The following is a 27,194-nucleotide window of genomic DNA, read 5'->3' as shown; positions in this document are numbered from 1 at the left end:
ACATGTGCCTTATGGGTTTAGAAATAAAGCTCTCTCTCTCATTAAATAAAAAAAATACCACATGCAAAGATTTAAATTGTAAATATAAACTAAAATCTCTAATCCGGGATACTATCAGAAAATTGTCCTTTACAGTTTCCCAGAAACCAAAGTGACACCTTCAATATGTCTGACTAACAGGACACAAACAATAAACATATGTAGTTTACTATCACATGTAAACAAATAAAATACAGACAAATTCAGACAAATAAAAACAACAAATCTTCTAAGAAGCTTGAGAAGCTGGAACCAGCAAATGTTTGGAATTACAGCGACAATACTCATATGCTGATTTTATGCGAGTATGTTGACCATGTTCACTTTCTTAGTTAACATGCTAAAATTTGTTGTAGCACTAAAACTAATGGACTAAAACCCCCCAAAAATGTACCTGATGATGTTGCTAGAGCAAAAGTCAGGGGATCGCCAAAGTTATTACAATCCACTCGAGGATCACATTTTGTAGGCTAATTCTGGGGACCATTAATGTCTGTACAAAGTTTCATGAACATTTTTCCAATAGTTGTTGAGATATTTCAGTCTGGACTCAAGTGGTGGACCGGCTGCCTGACAAATTAGCATTGCCATCCAGCACTGCTAGTGTGGCTACAAATGCATCAAACAATTAAATGACTATCTTTTGATTAATTAACTAATCATTTCACAAAAAACTAGAACATCTAGATGAGGAAGAGGTATTTTAAGCCCTGTGTAGTGTCTGCAGAGCCTCTTGTCTCTTTATACATCTGTGTCCAGCCCCAAGGTCAGGTCAGGCCCCAAGTCAGAGTGGCTAAACCCAGGGGAAAAAAAATCCAGAAGATTGTTTCTGCTGCTCAGAAAGTGAAAAATGTGAGCGCACTGTTCATGTTGAAGTGACCTAGATAACGATATCTGCATTTCTACCAATTTAGAGCTCATCTTGATTATGAGGGATACATGGAGCAATGTAGATTTACTCAAATTGAAACTATATATCTGTAAATGGACACATTGCTCTTTCCCTATGCTATCCAGATATCAAACACAATCATCACTCTGCCAAGATTTATCTGTCCTTCTAGATTACCACCTTCCTCATGACCTCGTTCTCTTGCTCCTCCTCCTTCTTCTGCTCTTTTTTTCAGTCACCTCTGTCAGTCACCTCCTCCCCTTCTGCCCCTGTCTAAAGCACCTGTGTCAGCTCTGTCTCTCTCTCCCGCTGTCCTCATCACTTATTCGGAGCGCACGGCTTACCTCTCTTACCCATCTCTCCTTCCCCGTGTCCTCCTCAATCTCCCGGTCAGCCCAGGGGGAAGCCTATTACTACCACAGTGCACATAATCATTGCAAACAACAGGCACTGTTTGTGTCCACATTCACATCTGAACTCAACGTGCCGCCCTTACTAGTCTGTTCTTGTTCTATCCATTTAAATTTATTTTTATCTTCATTAAAAATATGTTAATCAAGTTCTTCTTATTCATAATAAAAAGACAGTCTACATATGACAACAATGGTTGACCAATGTGTGATACGCTTACACAGTTTCAGTCAAGTCTGGCTGATTACATTACATACACGCCTACTACACACCTCCTCATTTACTGAAAAAATACACAAGCAAACACACATACACTCCAGAGACCACACACGCATGCATGCACGCACGCACACACACACACACACACACACACACACCCTCAGTCTGTCCCAGCTGCTCTGTTTTGCAGATGAAAGTGTATCATGGTTCTAGGGGAAAGCAAGAGATGCACCAAACACAGCTGTATTAATATTGATCTTCATATTTAGAGTAAATAAACGGCTCCAAAGGTAGCTCATGCATTATTTTCATTAATCTCTAAATTCTCAATCCTTCATGTAGCTAAAATGGCTGTGAGTAATGAGTAGTCTAGGTGATATGTGTTTGTGTGTGTTTGTGGAGGTCAGGAACGCTGCTCTTGCCCTTCACAGAGTCCAAACTGCAGTGGCAAAATGTAACTCTACACCACGGAGTGAGAAGAGAGAGGAGAGAGAGAGAGAGAGGAGAGAGAGAGAGAGAGAGAGAGTAGAGGTGTGTGTGTGTACAGTAGGTCTACAATAACTATAACAACGGAGGCACAACAAGCACCTATCACGGTGCCTGAAAGTGAGGCATCACACTGCTGACCTGTCCTTGTGCTGCAATAGCAATAATCGGGATAAAGACTGTTATCCCACACACTTATTATTATTCCGCCACATTTATGTCCCGCTACTAGTCACAGAGCATAGACAACAGATGCACACAAAATACATCAAAATGTGTGTAATGTAGGGCGGCCTTCAGCTCACCTAGTAAGAGCGTGCGCCCCATGTAGGCTGAGTCCTTTGCAGCGGCCCGGGTTCCTATCAGACCTGTGGCCCTTTGCTGCATGTCATCCCCTCTCTTTCTCTCTCCCTTTTCTGTCTATCCACTGTCGCTGTCGAATAAAGGGAAAAGACCCAAAAAATAATTTATTTTTAAAAAAGTTATTTGCCGTGCGGTTTTCACAAAATCGGCAAAGAACCTCCACAAAATGACTCATAGACTTTACTGGGAAATCTTCGGGACATCGCTTAACATAGCTCTAAACAACCCCTCCTTAGGGCCATACTGTATCGCCATACTTTAATATAGAAAAATAATTAAAAGTTTAATTCGAAGACAAGACTTAAGCCTTTATTAGGCTGAATGAGCATTCGGATATCTAGTACGGTTTCTACCAAATCACAGTTTATGTATCATCCAGCTTTCAGACCATTTCAGATTTTTCATTGTGTTTATATGGGACTAATGTTGAGAGCCAGAGGGGAGGACCGAGGGTGAAGCTGCAGTATGAATACCCTCTCCCTACTGTTTTCACTCTTTATACATCGTGGTTGGTCAAAATGTAGGATATTTTGTGCCGGTTGCAGATGTGTAACTTTGGAATCCACCAGACTTAAACTTTTGGCTCTGTTCATACCAACTTCCAATAGAAACAACAGAAAAAAATATCTGGTGGGACGCAGATGGTTCCCTGTTTGTTACCGGCTCTGTGTCGCATATATTTGACATCTCAGACCTAAGAAACACATCAATGCGTTCGCCAGACTTTTATCTCTCTTGGGATGATAATATTTTTGCCGTTTGGACGCATGTTTTTGAATTACAAAGCAAACTTAAAAGGTTTAATTATCATTAAATGGACATGTTTGACCCATTAAAGATGCTGTCTCCCCCTCCCTTCTCTACTCCCTCACTGCGGAAATCACCAAAGTAACAAGTTCTGATACATACACTTCCTATCATGGAGAATCTTTACTGTAGGCTGTGTTGTCCTCTCTTTTCAGGATATGTCAAACTTTAGAATGACTGTTAGCCAGTGTTTTTTGAGGAATTTTATAGTTACTAATTACTGTTATATGTATAAAAGTTCTGTTTACATAAATTTCCCTGAAGTAGGCGTATGACCGACACTGTTGGTGCTTTGCTATGACTACATCTTTACAAAAGTTTCTAGCAGGGCTAAAAATGCTAAATATAAGAAATGAATGTTCGAAATGCCACACAATGGTAGTGCAGTCCATTACGTAAGAACAGGTAAAAGAGAGAGAAGTATGGATGAGATCACACTGGGTTCAAATTGAGCACTTTGTAAATTTGTGCATTTCAATTGTCATCATTTTGACTTTTTAAGTGCACTATACAATATTAAAGGTCCCATGACATGCAAATTTCAATTGATGAGTTTTTTTTAAACATTAATATGAGATCCCCCAGCCTGCCTATGGTCCCGCAGTGACTAGAAATGGCGATAGGTGTAAACCAAGCCCTGGGTATCTTGCTCTGCCTTAGAGAAAATGAAAGCTCAGATGGGCCGATCTGGAATCTCGCTCCTTATGAGGTCATAAAGGGCAAGGTGACCTCCCCTTTCTCTGCTTTGCCCGCCCAGAGAATTTAGCCCACCCATGAGAAAGAGAGAGACATCATGGCTTTGAAACACAACACAACACACACACACACACACACACACACACACACACACACACAACACACACACACACCTCTCCTCCTCAAAAGCTACAGACTCAGAAATGGCACCTCCTAAGAAAAGCTTGATGTGGGACTGGCTCTAGTGGCTGTAATTCTGCACCAAGGCTGAATTTTGGGAAAGATACTTCAGATATAGTATAAGGCCTATATAAAAGCTTCCAAAGAGCACAATGCCATGGAACCTTTAAGAAACATTTACTCCACAAAAATAATGATTAGAACAAAGGATAGATTTGTTTGAAAAAAAGAAAAGATGCCAAATATGTAAAACGACCAATGTGCATAAACCACTACAAAATGGAAATAATTATATAAAAGCAATCCACAGCTAATATCATCACAGTTATATATGCCTACACTTTATTTTACTATTTAATGCAAAGTCCATTTGCCTACTAGATTTCATCACTCATCAATTCTATCGTTGGTTCAGCACCTCATCTCAAATCCCCTTCCAGCCAGTCGCACTTTTATAAAACTGCTCATTCAAGATCATAGCCTTTGAGAGTGTTAACGTGTGATAGTGATGGTGGCAGAAGGAGAAAGGAGTGAGACAGATGAGGAGACAGAGAGGAGCACGGAGAATGTAGCACAACTTTCTCTCACGGACGTTCCTAAAATACTCTTTACATAGCTCAAATACTCACACACACCTACACACTTACACACACACACACACACACACACACACTCAGAGCTCTTTAAAAATGATGGTCCGTACCATGATGGCCATATGATGCATTGTAGCCTTGTGTGTGTGGTGGTGTGTGTGTGTGTGTGTGTTCACATCCCTCACAAGGCCCTGGATGATTTATTTATGAAATGTGATTTTTCTTTCTGGAGCTCTCCTGCCTTGTAACTCAAGCTCACATGCTCATTCGCTCAGTCACTGGCTCACACAAAAATGCCACGCACACGCACACACACACACACACACACACACACACACACACACACACACACACACACACACACACACACAATGGTCACTCTCAATCATGCTTTGCTGTTACACTGATGTACCAAGAAATTATTTTGTTTATTTTGGGATATGAGGATTTAAATCCTGTGTGTGTAGTATGCATGTTAGGAGGGGATGTGTTGCATTTGTGCCTATTTTGTTTTGTGTCTGTCTGTGTGTGTTTGCGTGTGTGTGCGTGTGTGTGTGTGTTTGTTGTTACTGTAGCAGCCCCTTATTTTTGCACCAGTTTAATCCCTCACACAGTACCATTCCTTCTCCTTAAGACTCTCGTGGCAGCTGATTTTCACTGTATATAGAGGCTTTTATGTCACAATGTGTATATTTTCACAATAGCAATTATCCTGAAGCTTATCAAGGTCATTCTGAGTGTAGTTTAATAATTGCAGGATGTAATGTGTTGTTTGTATGTTCAACTTGTATGCAGTATACTCCTCAAGGCCAGTGGGTGAAAAAATGGAGGAGGAGAGAGGAGGAAATATTTATGTGAGCGGGTGTGGCACAGATTGCGTGAGTAACTTCTCTGCCACTTCTTTTCTGTGTGTGTGTGGTGTGTGTGTGTGTGTGTGTTAAGCCAGTCACAATGAGTGACTGAGTGAGCTCATCTGTTCTGGGGGTCTATAAATATTGTAGATGCCATGTGCCTGCAGTAGACCTTCTCAGCAAGCTACCGAATGATGTCATCTTGGCACACCTCAACACACACACACACACACACCACACACACACACACACACACACACACACACACACACACCACACACACACACCACACACAGCTGTTCTGCTAAGGCCTATGCTGGGGTGTGGTAAAAGGCAGAGCCCACGGCTGTTTAATGAATTCATCCTTCATCAAGTTTCTTTCCTTTTTCAGTTTCTTATATTTCTCATATTAACCATTTTCACTGTGTTGGATTTCTGATTGCTTTGTGAACCATAACCCTGTCCTTGTTCCCCCGACGTTCATGTGGACAACGGGAAGATGAGAAAATGGTAGATGAAATCTAAAGTCCATATGATGATTACTTGCAGAACGTAAACTATGCAACTATAGAATAAAATGATTTGCAACTATTTGGATATTCAAGCTAAATTGCCAAAAATCTATTTTCTCAGTCTTATGACAGTAAATTGAATTTATTTGAGGTTTGAACTGTTGATAAAACAAAACAAGACATTTGAAACATCACCTTGGACTCGAAAACTGGGATGTAGCTAAGACATGTTTTAGGCAGCGTTTGCTAAAATGTAAAATCAAAGAATAAATCCTGTAGGCTCTGTTTATTGGCATCCTGTTTTCATGAAACATCCCGGACCTTTGGTGCATGTCACCCGCTCACTCTCTCTCCTTTGTCTATGTACACTATCTACTGTCAATTAAGGCACCCCCCTTTTCAATAAATATGCTCTGTTTCAAATGCTGTCATTGTTGTTGCATTCGTCTTATTACATGACATGATTGTGTTTCTGGCGAAAGATCAAATTGCTCATTTCCTTTTTCGTGTCCCTATACAAATAAACATTTCGTGTCCCTATACAAATAAACATTATATATATGTATGACCAAAAAAAACACAACTACAAATGCTCATCACAATTTTTCAGAGGCCAAGATAACATATTTAAACATAAAGCCAGAAAGATTTTTTGTTTTACGAAAACTAAGAAAGCAAGCAATATTTACATTCAAGAAGCGCGAACCACTAAACTTCTGTAAAAAAACGTCAAAAAAATGGCTGAAAAAGAGGTTGAAACATGCAGTACATCCAGTACAGTACAGTACTATTCTGTGTTTGTTCTCTACTGGTCCATTACTGATTTCCTCATCCTGTCCAAAAGAACAGGGGATTCCTCCACATAGTTCTTCAGCCAGACCCACTAACACACTGAGCCGCTCAGCTTTGGCAGGTGATCAGAAGCAGCCATCAAAGTTGGAGCTTCACAGCAGAGCAAAGCCAAACGCGCACTCACACGAGCACTCACACACACACACACACACACACACACACACACACACACACACACACACACACACACACACACACACACACACACAAGACAGAGTTGCCGACAGAAGAACAGGACAGAAGGTGTCAGGAAGTCAACATCATCCCCTCCCTCCCTCCGTTTCCATGGAGACCGAATTTGCAGAGCTTTAAGAGATGAGAGACACACACACACACACACACACACACCACACACACACACACAACACACACACACACACCACACAAACATACTGTAAATGGAGTCCGACTAGGCAAGAGACAGACACGCTGAGATGTATAATAGGTAAAAGGCCACAAATGAGGACTGCAGGATATTGATCAATATACAGTATACACTGTGTAGATGCACACAGCATAGCGTATTTGTGGGACATGTTGGCGCTGTGTCCTCAGGGTGAGGGGGATCACTTGGAGGGCGGGACGTATATATATTCCGTTGGGTCAGCATTTAACAAGTGCCAACTGGATCTTTAGTGTATTCCCACCAGGCTGTTGTGTCTTGTCTTAATGTTTGTGTGTAAGTGTGAACGTGCGTGTGTGATGACAATGTAGGTAGGAAATTTCACTGTAACAAGGAGGGAAGGAGTTGTGATTTTGCAAACGACAGGAAAGAAAACAACCTGATGACAACAGATGATCTTGCATTATTTGACATTGCAAGCAGTCCAATTCTGGACAAAAATATGCTTTTAAAAAAAAAAACTCAGTAATTTGCTTATTTTCATGAATGAGACTAAATAATATAATCCTGATCAGGATATTAGAAGGCTACATCACCCGCTTCTTTCATTATCTTATTAGTACATTATTATTCTCACTTACCCACACTCTTCAATATGTTGAGTTGTTTATGAGCAAGGAGGTCTGATACTGTAATTTGGCAACCATGGAAACAGTATTGTTACAGAACAATAACAGACAGCTGACAATGTGTTTTTAAGTCTTTAACTGTAAAGTGTGTGTGCGTGTATGGTGTGTGTGTGTGTGTGTGTGTGTGTGTGTGTGTGTGTGTGTGTGTGTGTGTGTGTGTGTGTGTGTGTTAGTGAGTGTGGCACAAGCCACAATGCACCCACCGCCCTGGCTGAAAGTCTGGACCAATTAAAATGAAGCGCTACCTCCAGGGTAAAAAAAGAAAAAGAAAAGAGAGGAAGAAGAGAAAAGATTAGAAAGGACGAGAAGACGTTGCTGACACAAGATGCTGACATTCCAGCACTGGCTGAGGGAGCAGAGAGGGGGCTGAAAGAACAAGATGTGGTGAGCGGAAACTAAGGATCAGATAGGAGAAGGCAAAAAAGGAACAGATCACAATGACAAAAGGATGTGACTGAAACTGGAGAGGAATATCAGAGGATGGCAGCGGAAGTGAAGAGGGGGGATGGGAGGAGAGACAGCACTGTCTCTTGCAAGCTTCATATGACCTTTATGTAACACAACTACAGGCGACATTCTCTCTGTCTCAGTCCATTTCTCATTCACAATTGTCTTGTCTCATTCCCTCTCTCATTTGCAAGAGGACACCTGCTTAATTGTGTCAAAATTAAAACAACTTTCCACAGGGGCTTTTAGCAGCCTTCATCTAACTTGAGCAGAGGGAATGAATGCCCGCCCACTCCTCCACTCGTTACCACACTATTGTACACAGCGGTTGCAATTCAAATTCAAATATGATTCTTATGTTTCCCTTATGATATTTTTCATCTCACAGCTGTTACATCTGGAAAGCAGGAGTGAATGGCAAGTGTTTCAATCTTTGCCAACTGACTGGTGTAATATTTATCTGGTGTGTGTGTGTGTGGTGTGTGTGGGGGGGGGGGGGGGGGGGGGGGGGCGTAGCACAAGTTCATGTGATGGATTTCAAGGATTCAGCAATGCTGAGCCAAGTGTCCAAAGGCTTTCCTGGCGCTCCATTTATGCGAGCTGTGGAGAGCTCCATATACATGACATCCAAAAAGGAAAGAGTCCATGTACGAATATAAAAGTCACGAGGTGGTTTCCAACAGGTTGCAATCATTCTCTTGGCTGCAGTAAGTCCAGCAAAATCAGCATGTTCCCAGCAGAAAGTGCATAAAGGGCTATGTTTTGTTATTGTTGAGCGCACCACAACAAATTCCAAATCAACTGCACTTGACATAGCAATACATTATTCAATATTAACAAAAATCACCTTGAGATCCACTGATTGACATTGTTTAAAAAAAGATTACGCAAGTTTCGTCAACAACTACAGTATTCCTAGTTACATACACTGTTAGTCAACTGTGGGCACAGAGAAAGGATTGTAAATTGTATATTAGTAAAATTAGTAATATTAAGAAATGGAAAAATGTTTATGGGCTCATTTATGTACTTAACGGAGTGGAGTTATTTTAAATATCCAGTTCAAAAGAATAGGCAGCTATGTGGAAATAACTGATTATCATTGAAAGGTCAAAGGTACAAGCCTGTGTGCTTAAAAATGTTAGAGGGCTACCATGACTCACTAGCAGAATTTTGGTTGAGGTGCTTAAAGTTATCCTGGAAGCTCAACGCTACTCTTTGTAGAAACCTGATAAAACATTAATCAGTGACTCGGTTCATTTTCAGATTATGGGTCAATTTTGGATGACTTCAGTAACAATTTAAGGATTTTCTCCCCAAATTGCAGCAACAAGGTTTTTTAATTTGCTACAGCTCTGATTTGCCTGTTTTACTATCCACTTCACCCAATAGCAATGATGGCTGAGACTCATGGTTATTGAAGTATTTAGAGCCATCCGGCAATACCAAACTAACTGGAAATTCAGTATTATTAAAAGAAAACCTTTGAACTCCTCCTACCTCACAAATCTGTTGAAAATGGTCTGGATCACTATTATCAGACAACAGACATATGCAGCAGACTGTGTGCACTTGTCTCTCACTGACAGCCCTGTGAGGATCTGAAAACTATCAAAAAAAGCTCAGACATACGTATTTTTACATGTAAGAAGATTATATCACATTCATGTTCATTATTTAATGGCAGCTTAAATGTTTTGAAAGCATATAAAAGCCCACCACACCGAGCCCATGTTGTACTTTGTACAATTTATGCAATGGACAAAGCATTCCACATATTCTATCTGAATTTTCACAACAGGAAGTACACATAAGGAAACTATCCCATTATTTGCCAGTTAGCATAATAGTATTCACCAAATATACATCAACCAAACTAACTACATATGCTTATTGAACAAAAATAATTGTTTCAGTAGAGGTAGAACCCTAAATATACCACACCGACAAACTGTAGTGAAATTATGAAGCTTATTTGTAAGAACTGAAACTGTAGAACTGTTTGTCTTACCAAGACTGCCAAAAAAGCAGTGTGGTGAACACTGTCATATTACAATCATCTAGAAAATAAAAAGAACACTTATTGAAAAGTTCCTGTCAGACCCAGTGTGCTGTATATTAATAGCAAACAGACAGAGCTACCATCAATCTTCAAACAGAATGCTGTTGACTACAGGTGTCTAATTATCCAGATCTAGGCCATTTTCAATTGCATATACCACAGGCCATTTCCAATTACTGTATATAGTCACAAGAATTTCTCAGTGCATCGATAACATCTACAACAAGTGTACTGCTTGAGGTTTAAACCAAATTCAAAGGGTTCAAAAACTCCTCGGAGGCATCTGATGTCACTGACATGGAGCTTGTGTTTGTTTCTTTAATTTTGTGTGTGTGTGCGAGAGAGATGGCGTAAGTAAGAGTTAGCATGAGTAAATAAAAGGGCTATTGGAGTGTGGAATTGAGGGCAAGAAAAGACGGGCATACGGCACGAGAGAGATGAAAGCAGCTAAGTGTGAATGATGTTCTTCTTGCACTGGGGCAGACCACGTCACAGCCCCCATTATTCTAATGGAGCACCACAATGCTTACTGACCTTCATCATCGACAGACAGAGCTGGCCACAGAAACAACAGTGAGTGTGTGCGTATCAGTTATTCATACAACTACAATATGTGGTACCGGTCCAGGCTATTAACGTTGGAAATAGACAAACTACATAGACTTCAAAATGCAATCCTAAAAATAAATGTTTCCTTGGTACTACTGAAACAGTGCAACACTAAGACATGCATACACACCTACATGCACATACACACATATCCTCATATGAACATAATGAATGTTCTCAGGCTACTATGGAGATGAAGTGACCTCCTAGTTTAATGAGCTGATTTAGATAATACAATGAACACACGCAATTGCTACAGGACATATACACATGTACACATCCACTTGATATGCCATGTTAGTGAACCTCAAAAGAACATTTTGAGATGTATCCAGTTTTTATTCATAAAAACAAGAAGATAGTGAAATCAATCACAAGCGGCAACCAATTTTTTTATTTTATTTTGTGGAGGTTTGTGTCCCAGTCTCCTATTCTAGCAGCTGTGCCCCCAACTCATGCAGACAGAGCAAAGCTGTAAGTACAGTGAAGCAGCTGAAAGATATGAAGCATTATCTGACAGAACGATAGCTAACTAATAGACCTCTCAGCACACGCGCTTAAAGCCATCAGTACTGATAAGACAGAGAGCGAGGGAGCACAAGAGATAGAGAGTCAGTGAGACTGAGGGAAAAAAGAAAGGGAGGAGAGCGAGACTTTGAAGCAAAGGAACAGATCAGTGAGTCTGTAATCTTAATGTGGATATTGGATCTTGACTGAGTCAACTCAAATGTATTCATAAAGTGATTTTAAACAACAGGTTATTATGCTTTGCAGAAAACAAGGAGACACAAAACGTGTTAATCCAAAGATAACAAATGGAAGCGGCAGAACAACTTCACCACAAACTCAAAGACACAGGAATAGAGCTTGTATATGTGTGTATGCGTGTACATTAAACTTTTTGAGTGTCTGCACCAACCCACATGTCTGTGAAGGGAGCTAGAATTAAATGAATAACAGACTGCAGCTGAGAACTGCTGTAGGTGGTGCTGAACAAACGGGTGGTGATTTAATACATAGACAAGACGGATGTACATGCACCAAAAATATCTTATTAGTTTTTCCATTTTGTACTTAGTGAAGTCTGCCTCAGATAGGGTCTATTTAGAAGTGTAATAGGTGTATGTCATCATGTATTTATCAAAGCCTATCCTCAGAACTAGGGCTGAACAATATTGTGTTTTAGCATCAACATCACAATGTGCGCATGCGCAACAGTCACATCGCAGGACGTTGCGATGTTCGCGCTAATCCTTTTTTGCTGCTTGATTCTGTAGAAAAATAAACTTTCACCATTGTCCTTTTACATGATTATTACAGGCCGACCAATCCCCTTTAAGTCAGGTAGCCATGTGGGCAACGTGTGTATGTGACATTAGTCCGATGGGGTTTGTTATGGGAAGTGAGGCTCTACGTACGTGTGTAGAGAAGTACTGTGGGCAGCAGTTGCCGCTGACAAATGATGCACATTGTTTTCGATGAGTAGTCAGTGAAGCTACAGTAGTCAGTGTTTTATGTTTGCTGCAAATACAAACTAAATCACCTGATTAATGCAACATAATCACAACATCTCCCAGCCATTTCCCCCCGCAGAATGCTGCTACCAGCCAGACTAAAGGTAATATAGTTAGCCTATAAAAACAAGCAGAACAAAGAATGGTTCACATTAGAAAAAATCCTTTTTCATTTTTCTTCTTCTATGTAGCACTCCCCTACAAAATCAGAACAGTAGTCGAGAATGATTTATTATTTCAAAATAAAGCTATTTATGTCATCTTTTAAAAACTCAGAACACAGCGTATTCTGGTGTCTGGCCAGCCATCATAGCGCTAAAGCTGGCTAACATCTCATTCACATCAGCACATAAATCTTTCCCTGAGACACATTTAAGTCTGTGTTCTAAGTGAGTGTTCTGTGTGTGTCTATGCACACGTGCATGTGTGGCTGTGGTCGTGTTTGACGTATCTGCCCCGTTTGGACACTGGGAAGTGCTGATTCGGTGTGGGCCATTCATCACTTGAAGTATTTTATTATGCAAGAAATCAATAATGTCTGTTTACCAGGAGTAACTAATTGAGTACTATACGAGACAATGATCATATTCTATGGTTTACAGCCCGGGTCTCTTTTTTAAAGTGTCTGCTGTGTTATTTATCATTTACATGGACATTTATCCCTGCATTTAAAGCAAAAGTGATTCAACAGAAGAAGCAGAAGACAAGAATGACAATTCAGTTTAAGCCGCACATCTACTGAGTGAAAACTGTCATACAAGGATTTCCATTTTCTGGATCATAAATCTAATCAGCTAGTATCATGAATTATCACTCAAACCCTATTGCATTGCAGAGCTATTTTCTGGTTCCAAGCACTTTGGATAAGTTGATCTGGTTTCACTTCTAAATAAGTTGATTAGATAAGAGAGCACTCATCAATATTTAGATTTTTTATTTATTATTGCTTGTGTGTAATATAAAAGGTGTTGCTCATTGTTACATACCATAAACTGCATATAAATATGGATGGCTTGACAGCTTCCCAAATGTAAAGCCAAAACATCTCGCCCTGGTGCCTGGTACAGTACAGGTTATGAACCCTGCCCCTAAATGTTAGTGGATGGGACATGTACCTAACTAGGCAAGTCTCACTGCAGCCTTGCAGCCACTTTTGTTCAGTGGCCACTTTGGGTGTTAAAATATCCCCCCTACAGCAAAAAAAGGATTTTTCCATAAGCCACCATTTTAAAAGCGCCTATGCCGAGCGGGAACTCGCCAACGGGGCCAGTGGGAGAAACACTACAGTGCATATTCAGTGGGACCCATATCACAGAGGTAAATCCAGAAGCTTAGAAACTTTTTTGGCGTATGCACCAGGCTAGTTGTAAAACGGAATAGGTGCAATTTTGGGATCCAGTATCCAGTTACATCCATTGACCAAGCTAAAAAAACAAAGTACACATCAAATATATTTTAAAGATGGTTTGTGTCATTATAAGTTGTTCTTATCACGCTGGTGTTTGTTTGGTTTAATTAGTTATTTGATGATTGACTCGTGATTGGTCGGTAGGTGTATGGGTGGGATCCACCGTCTGATCCCTACTGTGTCGACTCTGGCTTCAAAATTATAAGATGGCAGAACCCGTATCCAAATTTGCCTTTCCTAGTATGTGTAAAGGGATTTATTTTTTTTAACACATGGAAGTTTAAAACTCCAAACAATGTATAAATAAAATAAATTTCTTCTTAAAAAATCAATTCTAACTTTGTTTTAGTCAACCACCCTATTCCTGAAAAACACTTTCCATATCACTAACATAAAGGCTACTAATGTAGTTAACACGTACTAATGTAGTGTTAATGTATTATGGGTAAATGTCACTCACTGATAAACTTTAATGATCCAGATCCTGGAACCAAGTCAACAAAAATGATTAAACAAATAAAAGATAAACACACATAAGGAATGATGTGTTCAGTAGCTTATTTACGTTACATGCAAATAGATAAATAGATGCTTCACAAAAGCCATTAGCTATGTACAGCAATATTTGTCCTACCACTCTGTCCTTCTCCTAAATCCTGCATTTCGCTTGCATCACCACACTCCCTCAAATGTGTGTGTGTGTGTGTGTGTGTGTGGTGTGTGTGTGTGTGTGTGGTGTGTGTGTGTGAGCAGTGCGCGAGCATGTCCCCTTTAATCTACTGGGTGTTTGCATTTGTGTGTGATAATCTTGGGCATTGAGACCCTGCCATACTCTTCTGAAACACACTTAACCTCCCCCACCTCTACACCCAAACCCCAATCCAATATCCACACCTCCACCCTCCCACCGATAACTTATCTTCTATTCTGAGGGAGTTGCAGGAGGGGAAAAGAACTGACAGAGTTCCAATAGTGTAGTTGTTAGACATACCAAGGCCGCTGTGAGCTTAACTGCTGGCTGGAAAACTTCATCTCACATCCTCCTCCTCCTCCTCCTCATTCTGTCCTTTCCTGCCTCCCTCCTTCATTACTCTCGCCATTCACTCTGCTCTGTTATTACCAGGGAGAGGGCACGCACGCTCGCTCGCACGCACGCACGCACGCACGCCACGCACGAACACGCACCACCACACACGCACACACACACACACACACACACACACACACACACACACAGTGACTGTACATTCCCCCCATTACCAGAGCATGCATCCACGCTGCTGGGGAGGTACGCTTGATTCTGCTTTTTTCCCCTTACATACTCTCTCTATCTATTTCTCTTTCCCCTCTTCCTCTCCCTTCCCTCACTTTCCCTCACTCTACCATGCAGCCAGGGGGACAAATTGGCGCCCGGCTGAGCAAAATGTGCCTGGTGCTGAGAGCCAGATGGTACTGGCAAAGGGGTGGAGGGAGCGAAGGATGGATGCTACTGAGAGATGTAGCACAGAAACCATGGTGTGGCAGGGCAGCTTGGGGAGCTAGCTTTGCACACTAATAAACTATTAGTGCTCAGCGGCCCGTAAGCTATGCACAAGCCCTTGCCAGGAATCGGTCTGACCATGTCAAAGATGTTGGGTGTGTGTTAAAGACTGGACAACATACTAAGAAAAGGAGTGGAAGAAAAGAGACTGAGTGTGATGCAGCAGGATGGAAAGAGAATATGACTAATCCATTAAATTGGAAGGTTAGGAAAAAGGCACCAGATTAATGGATAATAAAGAAAATTGTTGAGATCTGGGAAGGCTGCAAAATTGCAAAAAAAAAGTCAGATGAGGCGGCCAGACGATCATTCAGGTTTTAAACAAACCCCCAGGTTGACTGAGAGAGAAAACAAAGGCGCGCTACAGTTTTTGTTTCCATAATCTGGATACACTTTTGGCTTGTTTATATCCTGTCCTGGTCGTGAGACAATTTTCATGTCTTTCTCCGCTTGACTACTTTTTAGCTATGTCACCACATTCCCAGATTTTAGCAATTAACTTGGTGAATACAATGCTGTGATAACCAAAATAAATGATGGCATGAGCTATGAAATAAGAGCCAAGTAGTGAAACACTGGGGTTACCTGCTTATGTATAAACCTTGAGATCGATAAGTTTAGTGAACATAGTTTTGTTTAAGTTAAGACTGGAGCTGATTGGAGCTTCTCTCTTCTTGCCTGAAAACATCCTTAAAAAGAAAGATTGGAGATGGTTGGGGATAAGGGTAAGAACATCCTCCTTCTCGGTTGGTTCCGCAAGTGTACCCTCTTTCTTTCAGTGTCATAGTCTCTCTCTCTCTCAATGTCTCCCTCTCTTTTCTCACAGGGTTTCTTGGTGATATTCAGCTGCTCACTTCATGCTCCACTTTCCCTTACATTAACCCAAATTCCAGTATCTGGTGCTTACATAACATGTAGCACAAGATTTGGACTTCAGCAGCAGACCAATGCGATCTGGTAAGTTTTCAACATACTTTGCCCACCCTCCTCAATGTTCTCCTATTATGATGCACAAAGCCTCAGCCATTCATGCATAAGCAACACTAGCCATGTTCGCTCACACACATGCAAACACACAGACTGTAGGGCGGCAAGTAGACGCATCATGCTGACATTTAAGAAAACAGAGGAAATGTGTGTTATTATTTGTTTGTGGATGGGTGCAGATGTGAGGAAGAGTGTCTGTGCCTTGCTAAATGTGTGTGTGTGTGTGTGTGTGTGTGTGTGTTTGTGTGTGTGTGTGTGTGTGGTGTGTGTGTGTCATGAGAAGCTCAGGCCACCTCTAAACACTGTACAAGGGGACCTCAGAGCTCTTCCTCTGCAGGGTTGTATATTAGATTTTGACACACATTCCCTCTCACACTGTACCTGTTAGCAAAACACACCTCTAGTACAGTAACTATGATGGCTGAGTACCAAGGCTCACTTTTGCTGGCCCTGGTTCAAGTAGAGTGAGATACCCCGCTCTCTATTGGCCAAGCCGACCTTTAGCATACAATAGCAATGGGGATTTAAGCCTACATATTTATTGTTTGCAATTCCGGGGTGTGATTAGGGTCTATGATCAGTACTTTTGTACTTTATTACACAGGGTACACATATGTTGAGGCTGATGTCTTCATAAAATAATCTGCGTTCCTCATTGTTCTTGTAGTGTAGTACTTTAACACCAGACTGAAAGGCAGTGTTTCACTGTCCTGACCTCTGACCGCATCCTTTCCATTAGTGAAGTGTGCACTGTTGCACCTGTAGAGATTTTATGAAAGATAAATTTACTTTTGTACACATGGGCATTTGTTTGATTGAGGTTGCTAACTTTTACTGTATCATTATCTCAACACACCTCAAGAGTTTCTTCTTCTAATGAATTACAGTAATGCATGTCAGTGTATCACACTCTTAATGTGTAACTCCAAAACTAAATCTCCATTAAGAACAAATGTAGAGATAAGCAGTGCCTGGCTGTTATGCTGTCACACAAACACAGGGTGCTTTGCAGAGTTGTACACAGTGAGCAATTTGTGTAACCTTCCCTCCCACACTATACTGTGGGCTAAGGTCAGCTGCAGGAATACGAAGGGACGAAACTGTCTAAGTTAGATAAACAGAGAGAGTCTGAAAGAAAAAAGGGAGAGATAGAAAGAGAGAAGGATGAGAAATAATAATTTAGAGAACCAATTTAGGGAGGAGTGAGGAAAAAAGACCAACAAACTGGTAAGAGATATTTAAATAAACTTGTCACATCTAGATTATGGTGAAGGACCTTCAAACACCTGATATCTGAAACAGGAAGAAGTGTGTGTGTGTGTGTGTGTGTGTGTGAGAGAGAGAGAGAGAGAGAGAGAGAGAGAGAGAGAGAGAGAGAGAGAGAGAGAGAGAGAGAGAGAGAGAGAGAGAGAGAGAATCTGTCTGGTAAGGTATGAACCAATCACTGCTATGACAAGTCAAAGGACAGGTAAGTGGTTTGTGACATACAACATACAAAAGGTTGTGTGTTTCTGTGCGTGTGTGTGTGTGTTTCTGTGTGTGTGTGTGTGTCTAAATAGAATTTAGAACAAGAGTCAGTTGTTGTTTTGGAAGGGCAGTGAGGTGTGTGTAGTGTGTGTGTCTTTCTATCTGTGTATTTGTATGCTGGCAAAAATAGCCAGTGTTGTCTCTGACTGGAACAGGTGTCCAACATCACAACACACCCACCAAACACAACATGAAACTCACATCCAACCATGAAGGCAAACACCTCTTTGAAAAATGGGGGATTGGAGACTATGTTGTTATCTCACAGAGAAAATGCTCTCAAACTTTGTAAAGTTAACTTACTAGCCACAAAAGTTATTGTACCAGGAAAATAGGTATAGTTTGGCAACTTCATCCCAGAATCACACCAAGTCTTCCAAACTTTAAGTGTGAAAGTACCTTAAGTGTACGTTATATTTAAAATATTTTCACAGCATTACTTTTTTGTTAGAAGCTGTTATTTAAATTCTCATCAAAGCCTTCAGACTTTATTGACAAAAAATGTAATTTTACCTTCCAGAACACTTCGGTACTAACATCGGTTAGTTTGTTAGCTTTGTTAGTTCCTAACATGTTAAAACACTAAAGTCAAACAATAACACAAACAAACTAACAAACATGTACAGAAATGTGAAAATGACAATTTGTGGTTTTGAAGCAAGTTCTGTGCTCATCAAAAATAGTTATTAATAATTAAAAAGTAATGAATAGCTTCAAATACCCTTCCCCCTCCAAAAATAATTACAGCCCTATTTAGGATCTGCTCTGCTTACCTCATATGGGGAAGGGGCTTGAAAAGGTGCCCTAAAAATAGCCTGCCTTATACCCCCCAACTGGATTACCGCATCCAGAGGAAACACCCCATTTGCAGTCAGAAACAAAGAATATTAAATTTTGGAGCCTTGAATGTGCACACTCTGATGGACACCGCCTCCAGCGACAGACCTGACAGACAAACCGCCATAATTGCCAGAGAACTGCAGAGATGCCAGATTGATATAGCTGCTCTCTCCAAAACCCAACGGGCAGGTGAAGGGCAGCTGAATGAGAAAGGTGGCTACACTTTCTTCTGGAAAGGAAAGCCAGACAATGAGGCTAGAAACCATGGAGTTGGACTTGCCATCAACATTAACCACCTCTCAGAACTTCCTGTGGGGATCAGCGAGCGTGTCATGACCATCCGTCTGGTGTTGGTCAACAACCAGACAGTGACAGTAGTGAGCGCTTGTGCCCCTACCTTGGACTCCGACGTGAAAGAAAAACAAAGCCTTCTACACCTCCATGGAAAAAAATCCTCTCAAAAGACTCCAGAAGTTAGTTGCGTTCAATTAATTCTCCTGTGTTTTTCACCATGGCGGCCGCAATAGCAGAGTTACCAGCAGAAGCACTGGTACAAATACAGGTTTGCCTCTCATGCTTAACAATATACAACTGTGTTAATAACAATTAAAACTGGACAAATTGTTAGAAGTGTGGATGAGCGCTGTCGTCGCTGTGTCTCTCCATGTTGCTGGGAGCCGTGTGTGAGTGAATGGGGGTCGAGCTGCGCAGAGAGTAAGAGGAGAGATCCAAACACGGGAACGGCTTTAGAAGAATTGGGTCATGTTACGCAAAAATTAAACCATATTGATATAAACAACATTACTTCGTTTTTGGAGAGGCAGCGGATGCGAGTACATTAGGTGCACTGGTGCAACTTAGAGGAAAAATGTTAGTTGCACCCTAGAGCCCTGTGAGCTAACAGACACTAACTAACACTGGTCACTGCTGTTGTCTAAAAAACAACGCAGACAGGACAAAATGTTGCGTTTACTAGTAAACTGGTAAACCTTGTCACTGATGTATAACCGACTGCTATCTGTTGTGGGATTTTCCTCACGTTACTCTGTCCTCTCTGACTGTCTACATCTAGAAACTAAGCTGCGCGGTGTAGGGAACAACTCTGACTGGCACATGATCAGACAGTGGTTTACGGAGCGGTAGATTGGCTTGGCAAAAAAAAGCGTTCTATGAACGGAATGATGATGCATTTAAAATATCACTCAATCATGCAAATTTGATCGTGGGAAGCCAAAATCGTGATCGTGATTAAAATTTGATTAATTGTGCAGCCCTAGTGACAGCTCAGCCGAGCCAGACATCGCCAATCATATCCTGCAGAGTCCCATCAGACAAGGAATGGGGGAACCTCCTAACCTAACTCAGGTTCTAAATGCCATCAGGAATCTCAAGAACAAGAAGGCTGCTAGTCCTGATGGGATCCCAGCAAGGAGGACCAAGACTCTGGCACCACATCCACCATCTACTCGTCAAGATCTGGGAAGGGGAGGAGCGCCCCTCAGAGCTCCGGGATGCCCAATTTGTTACCATATTCAAGAAAGGGGACAAGACTGAATGTGGGAACTACAGGGGTATCTTGCTCTTGTCTACAAAAGGCAAAGTCCTTGCTTGTGTCCTCGCCAACCGCCTGCTACCACTATCTGAGGAGGTACTCCCTGAATCACAGTGCAGCTTACGTCCATCCAGGGGAACAACTGACATGATCTTTTCTGCTCGCCAACTACAAGAAAAATGTCGGGAACAAGAACTGCCTCTGTACATGGACTTTATAGACTTGACAAAGGCCTTTGACTCTGTGGATCGTCAGGCACTACGGAGCATACTATCAAGGTATGATGTCATGACAAATACATCTGTGCACTGAGGCTATTGGGGTTGGCCTTGAAAATGTTATCAACCACCACCCAACCAGCCATAATTCCAGCCCATCATCAAAATGGATAACACCACTCTGGAAAACGTCGACAACTTCCTCTAACTTGGAAGCCTTCTCTCTTCCAAAGCCGATACAAACTCTGAGGTTAACCACAGCTTGCGCTGTGCCAGTAGAGCCTATGCCAAACTCAGGACAAGAGTCTTTGATGACCGAGACCTGAGGCCTCAAACCAAGCTCTTGGTTTAAAGAGTAGTGATTCTCCCAGCCCTGCTATATGGAGCGGATTCCTGGACCACCTATAGAAGACAACTGACAGCCCTGGAACTATTCCTTCAAACAGCATTAAGAAAAATCTTGAGGATCAACAGGGAAGACAGATGTACAAATTCTAACATTCTAGAGCATTAGAGAAACAAATATGCCCAGCATCACTACTATCATAATGCAGCATCAACTCTCATGGACAGGCCATGTCATCCGCATTCCCAACAACCGTCTTCCTAAACAGATCCTGTACTCCCAGTTAAAAGAAGGACAGCAAGCCCCCCGTGGGCCAAAGAGACGCTTCAAGGACAATATCAAGACCAGCATGAAAAAGTTTATCATCACATCTGGTGACTGGGAGCATCTTGCGTTGAACAGGAACTAGTGGAGAAAACCAGTGCAACAGAACAGAATTCTGCCGTGCCGCAAAGCGACAACACCGCAAGGGCAAACAGAGAAAGGCTCCACCACCACACACCACCTCCATCTTCCAATGCCCACATTGCAGCACAATCTGTGGATCATGGATTGGCCTTTACAGCCATCTGAGGATCCACAAATAAGACAACCCGACAGAGGAGACAGTCATACTTGTCTTGAGTGACCGCGGAAGAGTGTGTGTGTGTGTGTGTGTGTGTGTGTGTGTGTGTGTGTGTGTGTGTGTGTGTGTACTGTAAAAGCATGAATGTGCGTGTCTATGTTGAAAACCTAATTTGTCTATGGGCAAACCCATCTCAGAGGGCTGTATTAGAAGCATTTTGCACTGTAATAAGCTGACATGTTAATCTGAAACACTATTCTCTGTAGCTAATGAACATATCCATCCAAGTCTCTCTCTATGTGCGTGGGTTTGTCTTTGTGTGTGTGTGTGTGTGTGTGTGTGTGTGGTGTGTGTGTGGAGGAGAGACATAGATCTGACAGTTTTGGGTCAGACCTGTCCCATGGAGTCAGGGAACCTAAAAAACACAACAAAACAAAACACAAATACACACACACACACATGTGCAGACATTGTAGGTGAAGATGACAAATGTTTGTTAGGCAAATAGAAAGGATAGAGTGGTTGGATTTGGACAAAAAAGGCTGCCTTGCTGTGCCAACATTCATACATCAGTCTACACCTTGGGAGCAGAAAGAACTCAACACACAGAGAGAAAAATACATCTCTCATAGCCGGGAACACACATGTAGACCCTGCTGACTGCAGGGCTACACAAGTAAGGCGGCAAGAGCAAACAGAAAGCTGTGATATTGTAGTTGAGGGCATGAACACACCAACTATGGTCATGTTGAGCACAGCCGCGAATCAGCCAAATTACCTCTGACACAAATAGGATGGTAGGGTCAGCAACATCGGCAACTGCTATAACATTGCTCTAATGTATTCATCACACCCAAACTTGAGATATCAGATAAAGTATGTTATTTTTTCCACACCTCCCCCTCATCATGACAAGATGCACTCTGCAGTTTTCAAACGTATTTTTATTCAGTTGAGCAGACAAAAACTGAGTAGAAATCAATTGCAACTAAGATTTTCTCATTTCTCAGTATTGCTTCACCCACTGGCCATTGCATCATTTTTCCAATCTGTGGCTGGTGTGGAAATGACCACTGCTGTGTTTTGTGCATCAGTGTGTGTAGTATTTTGAGAGAGAGAGAGCAGGAGACAGCTTGTGCATGTACGCGCCAGTCATAATGTCTGCATAATGTCCCTACGGTCTATGACTGTATAACTAATACTTGTAATATTGCTAGAATAAAACATTACGCTGAACCACGCAGGATTAGAAAACAAGCATGACACCTCTACCCACTTTCTCCTCACTCTCTCTTTCTCTCTCTCTCTCTCTCTCTCTCTCAAATATTCACACACAAACACTGACATGTCTGCATGTGTGGAAGCAAGCAGCCAAGGGCCAAGTACACTAGCAAGCGGCCATGTTTCTTTCACAAGAGGCTGCAGTGAAGCTGTCATCGTCAGCATGGTTCTCTTCCTCGCTCTCTCTCTCTCTCACACACACACACACCGAATTGTGACATCATCCAACACGCATTTACACCAGAGGGTCAGAGGGTAACACAGCTTTATGTGCTGAGGTTTCATTGTCGTCATGCTCGGTGGCTGCAGCAGCCCTTATTCAGCGTTCTGTTTCTCTTAGATACACACACTTAGGCTACATTCACACTGCAAGTCTTAATGCTTAAAGGTCCCAGCGCATGGAAATGTCACCTTATGAGGTTTTCTAACATTAATATGAGTTTCCCCAGCCTGCCTGTGGACCCCCAGTGGCTAGAAATGACGATAGGTGTACACCGAGCCCTGGGTATCCTGCTCTGCCTTTGAGAAAATTAAAGCTCAAATGGGTTGATCTGGAATCTTACCTCCCCTTTCTTTGCTTTGCTCGCCCAGAAAATTTGGCCCACCCATGAGAGAGAGAGACATCATGGATTTCAAACAAAGAAAGGGGCATTTGGTCAAGGCCACACGCCCAGCTTCCACCTTGCCCCCCCCTCTCTCGTCCTCAAAAACAAGAGACTCAGAAATGGCACACACTAAGGAAAGCTCGTTGTGGGACTGGTTCTAGTGGCTGTAATTCTGCACCAAGGCTAAATTTTGGGAAAGAGACTTAAGATATGGTATTAGGGGACAACTAAGGTCTATATAAAACAATCCAAAGAGCACCATGTCATGGGACCTTTAATTGAAGATTTTTTTTGCTCAGATCATATTTTTTGTTTGGCTGTTCACATCACCTTTTAAAATGTGTCCTATATCAGATTCCAGTGTGAATTGTTTGCAGTTTTGAACTGACCTGCATGCGCAAAAGAACAATAACAATGACATTATATGCAGCACGCTGTTTCACTAAAGTTAGGGAAGTTAGGGAAGAAGTAAGCATTTTTGTTCTATTTCAAAATGTTTGTGTAATGGCAGCCGTAACATTAATAAACAGGTGCTGAGGAGGAGAAGAATGTAGCAAAAGAGAGCCAAATTGGCTATTTCGGCCTTTTACTGAGATATAGTTGCAAATTCATAGAGGTCTGTGTGGATGCAGAGACGAAGCCAGGAGAGGTGAGTCTACGTTGTGAATGGCTTCACAGAGACACAATTTATTCAAAACACCTCACTCTCCCTCCATTGACTTCCTCCATCACTGTTCTCCATTATGTAGGCCTAGTCAAGTTTTTAATTTTACTGTCTGTGTCTAGGACTAACTCCCGCCGGCGCATAATTGTGATAAATGTCCATGTAGATTGATGTAAAAGTTGCATAAAATCCGCCTTGAAATCAGAGCTGGGTCTGATTCATTACCACATATGGAAGTGGTTTAGATCTGATTTGAAAAAATCAGATTTGGGCAAGATTTGAGTGTTCACACTACTTCTGAAGAAGTCTGACCTAGTCACTTAACCCCCAAAAAATCAGATTTTAGCCACTTTTGCCTGCAGTCTGAACGTACCCCAGTTTATCGTGAACCTCTTTTACTCACATTTCCACTAACTGGCAGGTTACCGCATACACTCCAGATATTGATAGGTGGCAGGGGCGATTCTAGGATCTGACCTTTAGGGGGGCTCAGCCCACAATGAGAATATGACACGGATATTTGCAACTATAACTTTTAGCACCAAAATTGATTAAAAAAAGGTTTTTATTGTTATAATTTTAAGGGGGGTGGAGATGAGGCTTGAGCCTGGGGTCTAAAATCGCCCATGATAGGTGGGCCCTCCCCTCCTCTCTTACCAGCAAGGCTCTCAACAACTGGCCCAGACCTCTCAAGTCAGACAACATGCTTCAAGTGAATAAAAAACCTCCATCTGCCTCGTATACCCCTCTCAACCTACTACATTACCTTTCTACCTGCAAGGCATTTAGATTCCCCTTTTGGCACACTGCCACTTTTTAACTTGTGGTAGTGTTATGTGTCTGTATCCCCATCACCTTCACAGTTAATCTCATGGTGACATCCCGGGACATGTGCAGGCCTACTGGAATTGTTAGAGGCGGGGTTCCCTAGCAGAAGTGTAATCCAACCTTAGGCCTACTAATGAAATACTGCTCGGCTCTCCTCCTTGTAAATTAAACTGTACAATTCAACTTCTTCAGGTCTAGCTCTAGCAGTGGTACTTGTTTGTTGCCATGTTTCAACCCACGGCACTGGAGTAGTGTTATTTACTTTGCTCCAAATCAGTCACCATCAGTACAACCATGGCCACACTGACTTGCTAGTTAATTAGCATGAGGCAAAATAAGGTGTTGACCTCCCAGTTTCTGTGGAATCTATATCTGTTTTTTTGAATGCTAGAACATCATGTGGCACCAGATTTGCAGATGTGTTTGACGAACTGTGACTACTGTTAAACACAAGACATATAGGCTAGGCCTATAAGCACAACACTGAAATAATGAAGGTCTTAAAATTAGATATTAACGCAGGGATACTTTAAAGACCAGGCATTAAGATTAGATAAAGCAGCAGCCACCTCGATGCCCTTTTCATGCCATTTGGTGCATATTCCAAATCAAATAACATACACAACCATTAGCACAAACCATTGGAGATTTTGGGCCATGGAGTTGGGGCCCAGCAGTTGCCCACCCTGTGTGGCTGCTAGCCTAATCCAGCTTCCTGTAAAGTCCAATATCATATTGTACCTTACGGTTGCTGTTCCCCTGCCCCCAGAGGTCGACTGCTCCTCACCTGAGGTAGCGCGGCGTTGATCTGCCGCTGGAGCACGTCCCTCTCGTGTAGCGCCCCCTGCAGCTTAGTCTGAGACAGAATGAGGGTCTCCTGAGTCTCCCTGAGGGACTCCAGCAATTTGTCCCTCTCGTCCAGCATGTTGACCATCAGTTGCTCGAAGTTGGCCTCTTGGTCCGAGCCGTTCGGGACGCCGCCGGTGCCTCTGGGAGGACCAGCCGAGTCTCCCTCGTTGATGGTCGGCATCACCTCGCACATCATCTTCCCCGCTCTGTGGTCTGGACAACGCTATAGGACAGTGTCGCTGTCGGGTTTAAAAGGGGACATATATGGGTTGCCTGATAAACAGCTTTACAATAATGATAAGAGGGCCTAATGACGCCCTGTAGCAACGAACAGCCTATGCAATCTTATATGGCTGCGTCTTACTCCCATTGCATTAGGCTACATTTCTTGTGCACCATGCAAGCGTGCATGCTTAAGCCTTATATTGCCTTACCTAATCAGAGTGATTGAAATGATAAAATGATGGTGGACCTTTCATCCGTGAGCAGATCCGCCCTGCCCGGCGCGCCATGCACTCACATGTAGAAATCCCGGCGTGATATGATTGACAGCTCAGAGATAGACGGGTACGTGTGGAGGGGTGGTGCCCGCGAGCACGGCGGAGATCATAGCACATTGGCAGGAAAAACAAACAAAAATTATAGGAAAATATCCCAAAGGTTATCTTTAATCTGCATCCTTAATCTTGGGCACAGTGAGAGCGAATTTTATCGCCTGCCATCTCTTCTCATCGCCACCGAACCGATGCTCACTCCTCCCACACACAGAGTCGCTCAGCCACACACACACACCCTCTCTCTCTCTCTCTCTCTCTCTCTCACACACACAAACACACACACACACACACACACACACACACACACACACACACACACACACACACACGCACACACACAGGGGAATCTGCAGTTGTCACCAGGCTACAGCTCTGGAAATAAGGGACCAACTCCCAGCGTTCATTAAGAGCGTTCTGCACCACATGCGTGTGCAGAGCAGCGGACTGGAATTAGCTGGACGGTTTCATGTCATAGGATAATCTCTAAACTTTGCGCTAGAGCCTATCATGCTTCTACAGTAAGCACATACTTGACCCTTAACTGGTAAAATGTAATTAACTTTTCACATCAGCGCCACTAAGCGCGTTCATGACCTGACAGCTGATCATGATGCGCGTTCTGGCGCTACCAGTTTAACTAATAGTATAGTTGTGCACTAAGAGTGAGCAGCGCACCCTGCAGGATCTGAAGTGAAGTTTAAGTATAAACATATTAACAGGCGTCTACTTACATTTATATTTGGCTGTACATTGCTCTGAGTGTCTAACTCTGACTCTCTTTTAAATTAATCTCCACAACAGCAAGGCCCTGAAGTATATCAACCACTGTAACAGTGATCAACAGCTATTTTTGTTGTTGCAT

General features: G+C 42.2%; 1 protein-coding gene across 1 annotated transcript in view; it reads right to left on the bottom strand.

The window, feature by feature from the left end:
- The window catches only part of ppfia4 (PTPRF interacting protein alpha 4), a 57,308-nt gene extending 30,778 nt beyond the window's left edge, over window positions 1–26,530 (bottom strand). Inside the window, 2 exon segments of the mRNA XM_032514306.1 lie at window positions 25,714–26,014; window positions 26,210–26,530. Of these exon segments, the coding sequence (XP_032370197.1) occupies window positions 25,714–25,971 (258 nt within the window). The 5' untranslated portion in view covers window positions 25,972–26,014; window positions 26,210–26,530.
- Between the last annotated feature and the right edge of the window lie 664 nt (window positions 26,531–27,194).

This window comes from Etheostoma spectabile, chromosome 4, assembly GCF_008692095.1.
Source record: "Etheostoma spectabile isolate EspeVRDwgs_2016 chromosome 4, UIUC_Espe_1.0, whole genome shotgun sequence".
In the NCBI taxonomy this organism is placed as follows: Eukaryota; Metazoa; Chordata; class Actinopteri; order Perciformes; family Percidae; genus Etheostoma; species Etheostoma spectabile.
This window is presented reverse-complemented; position numbering and strand designations above follow the sequence as displayed.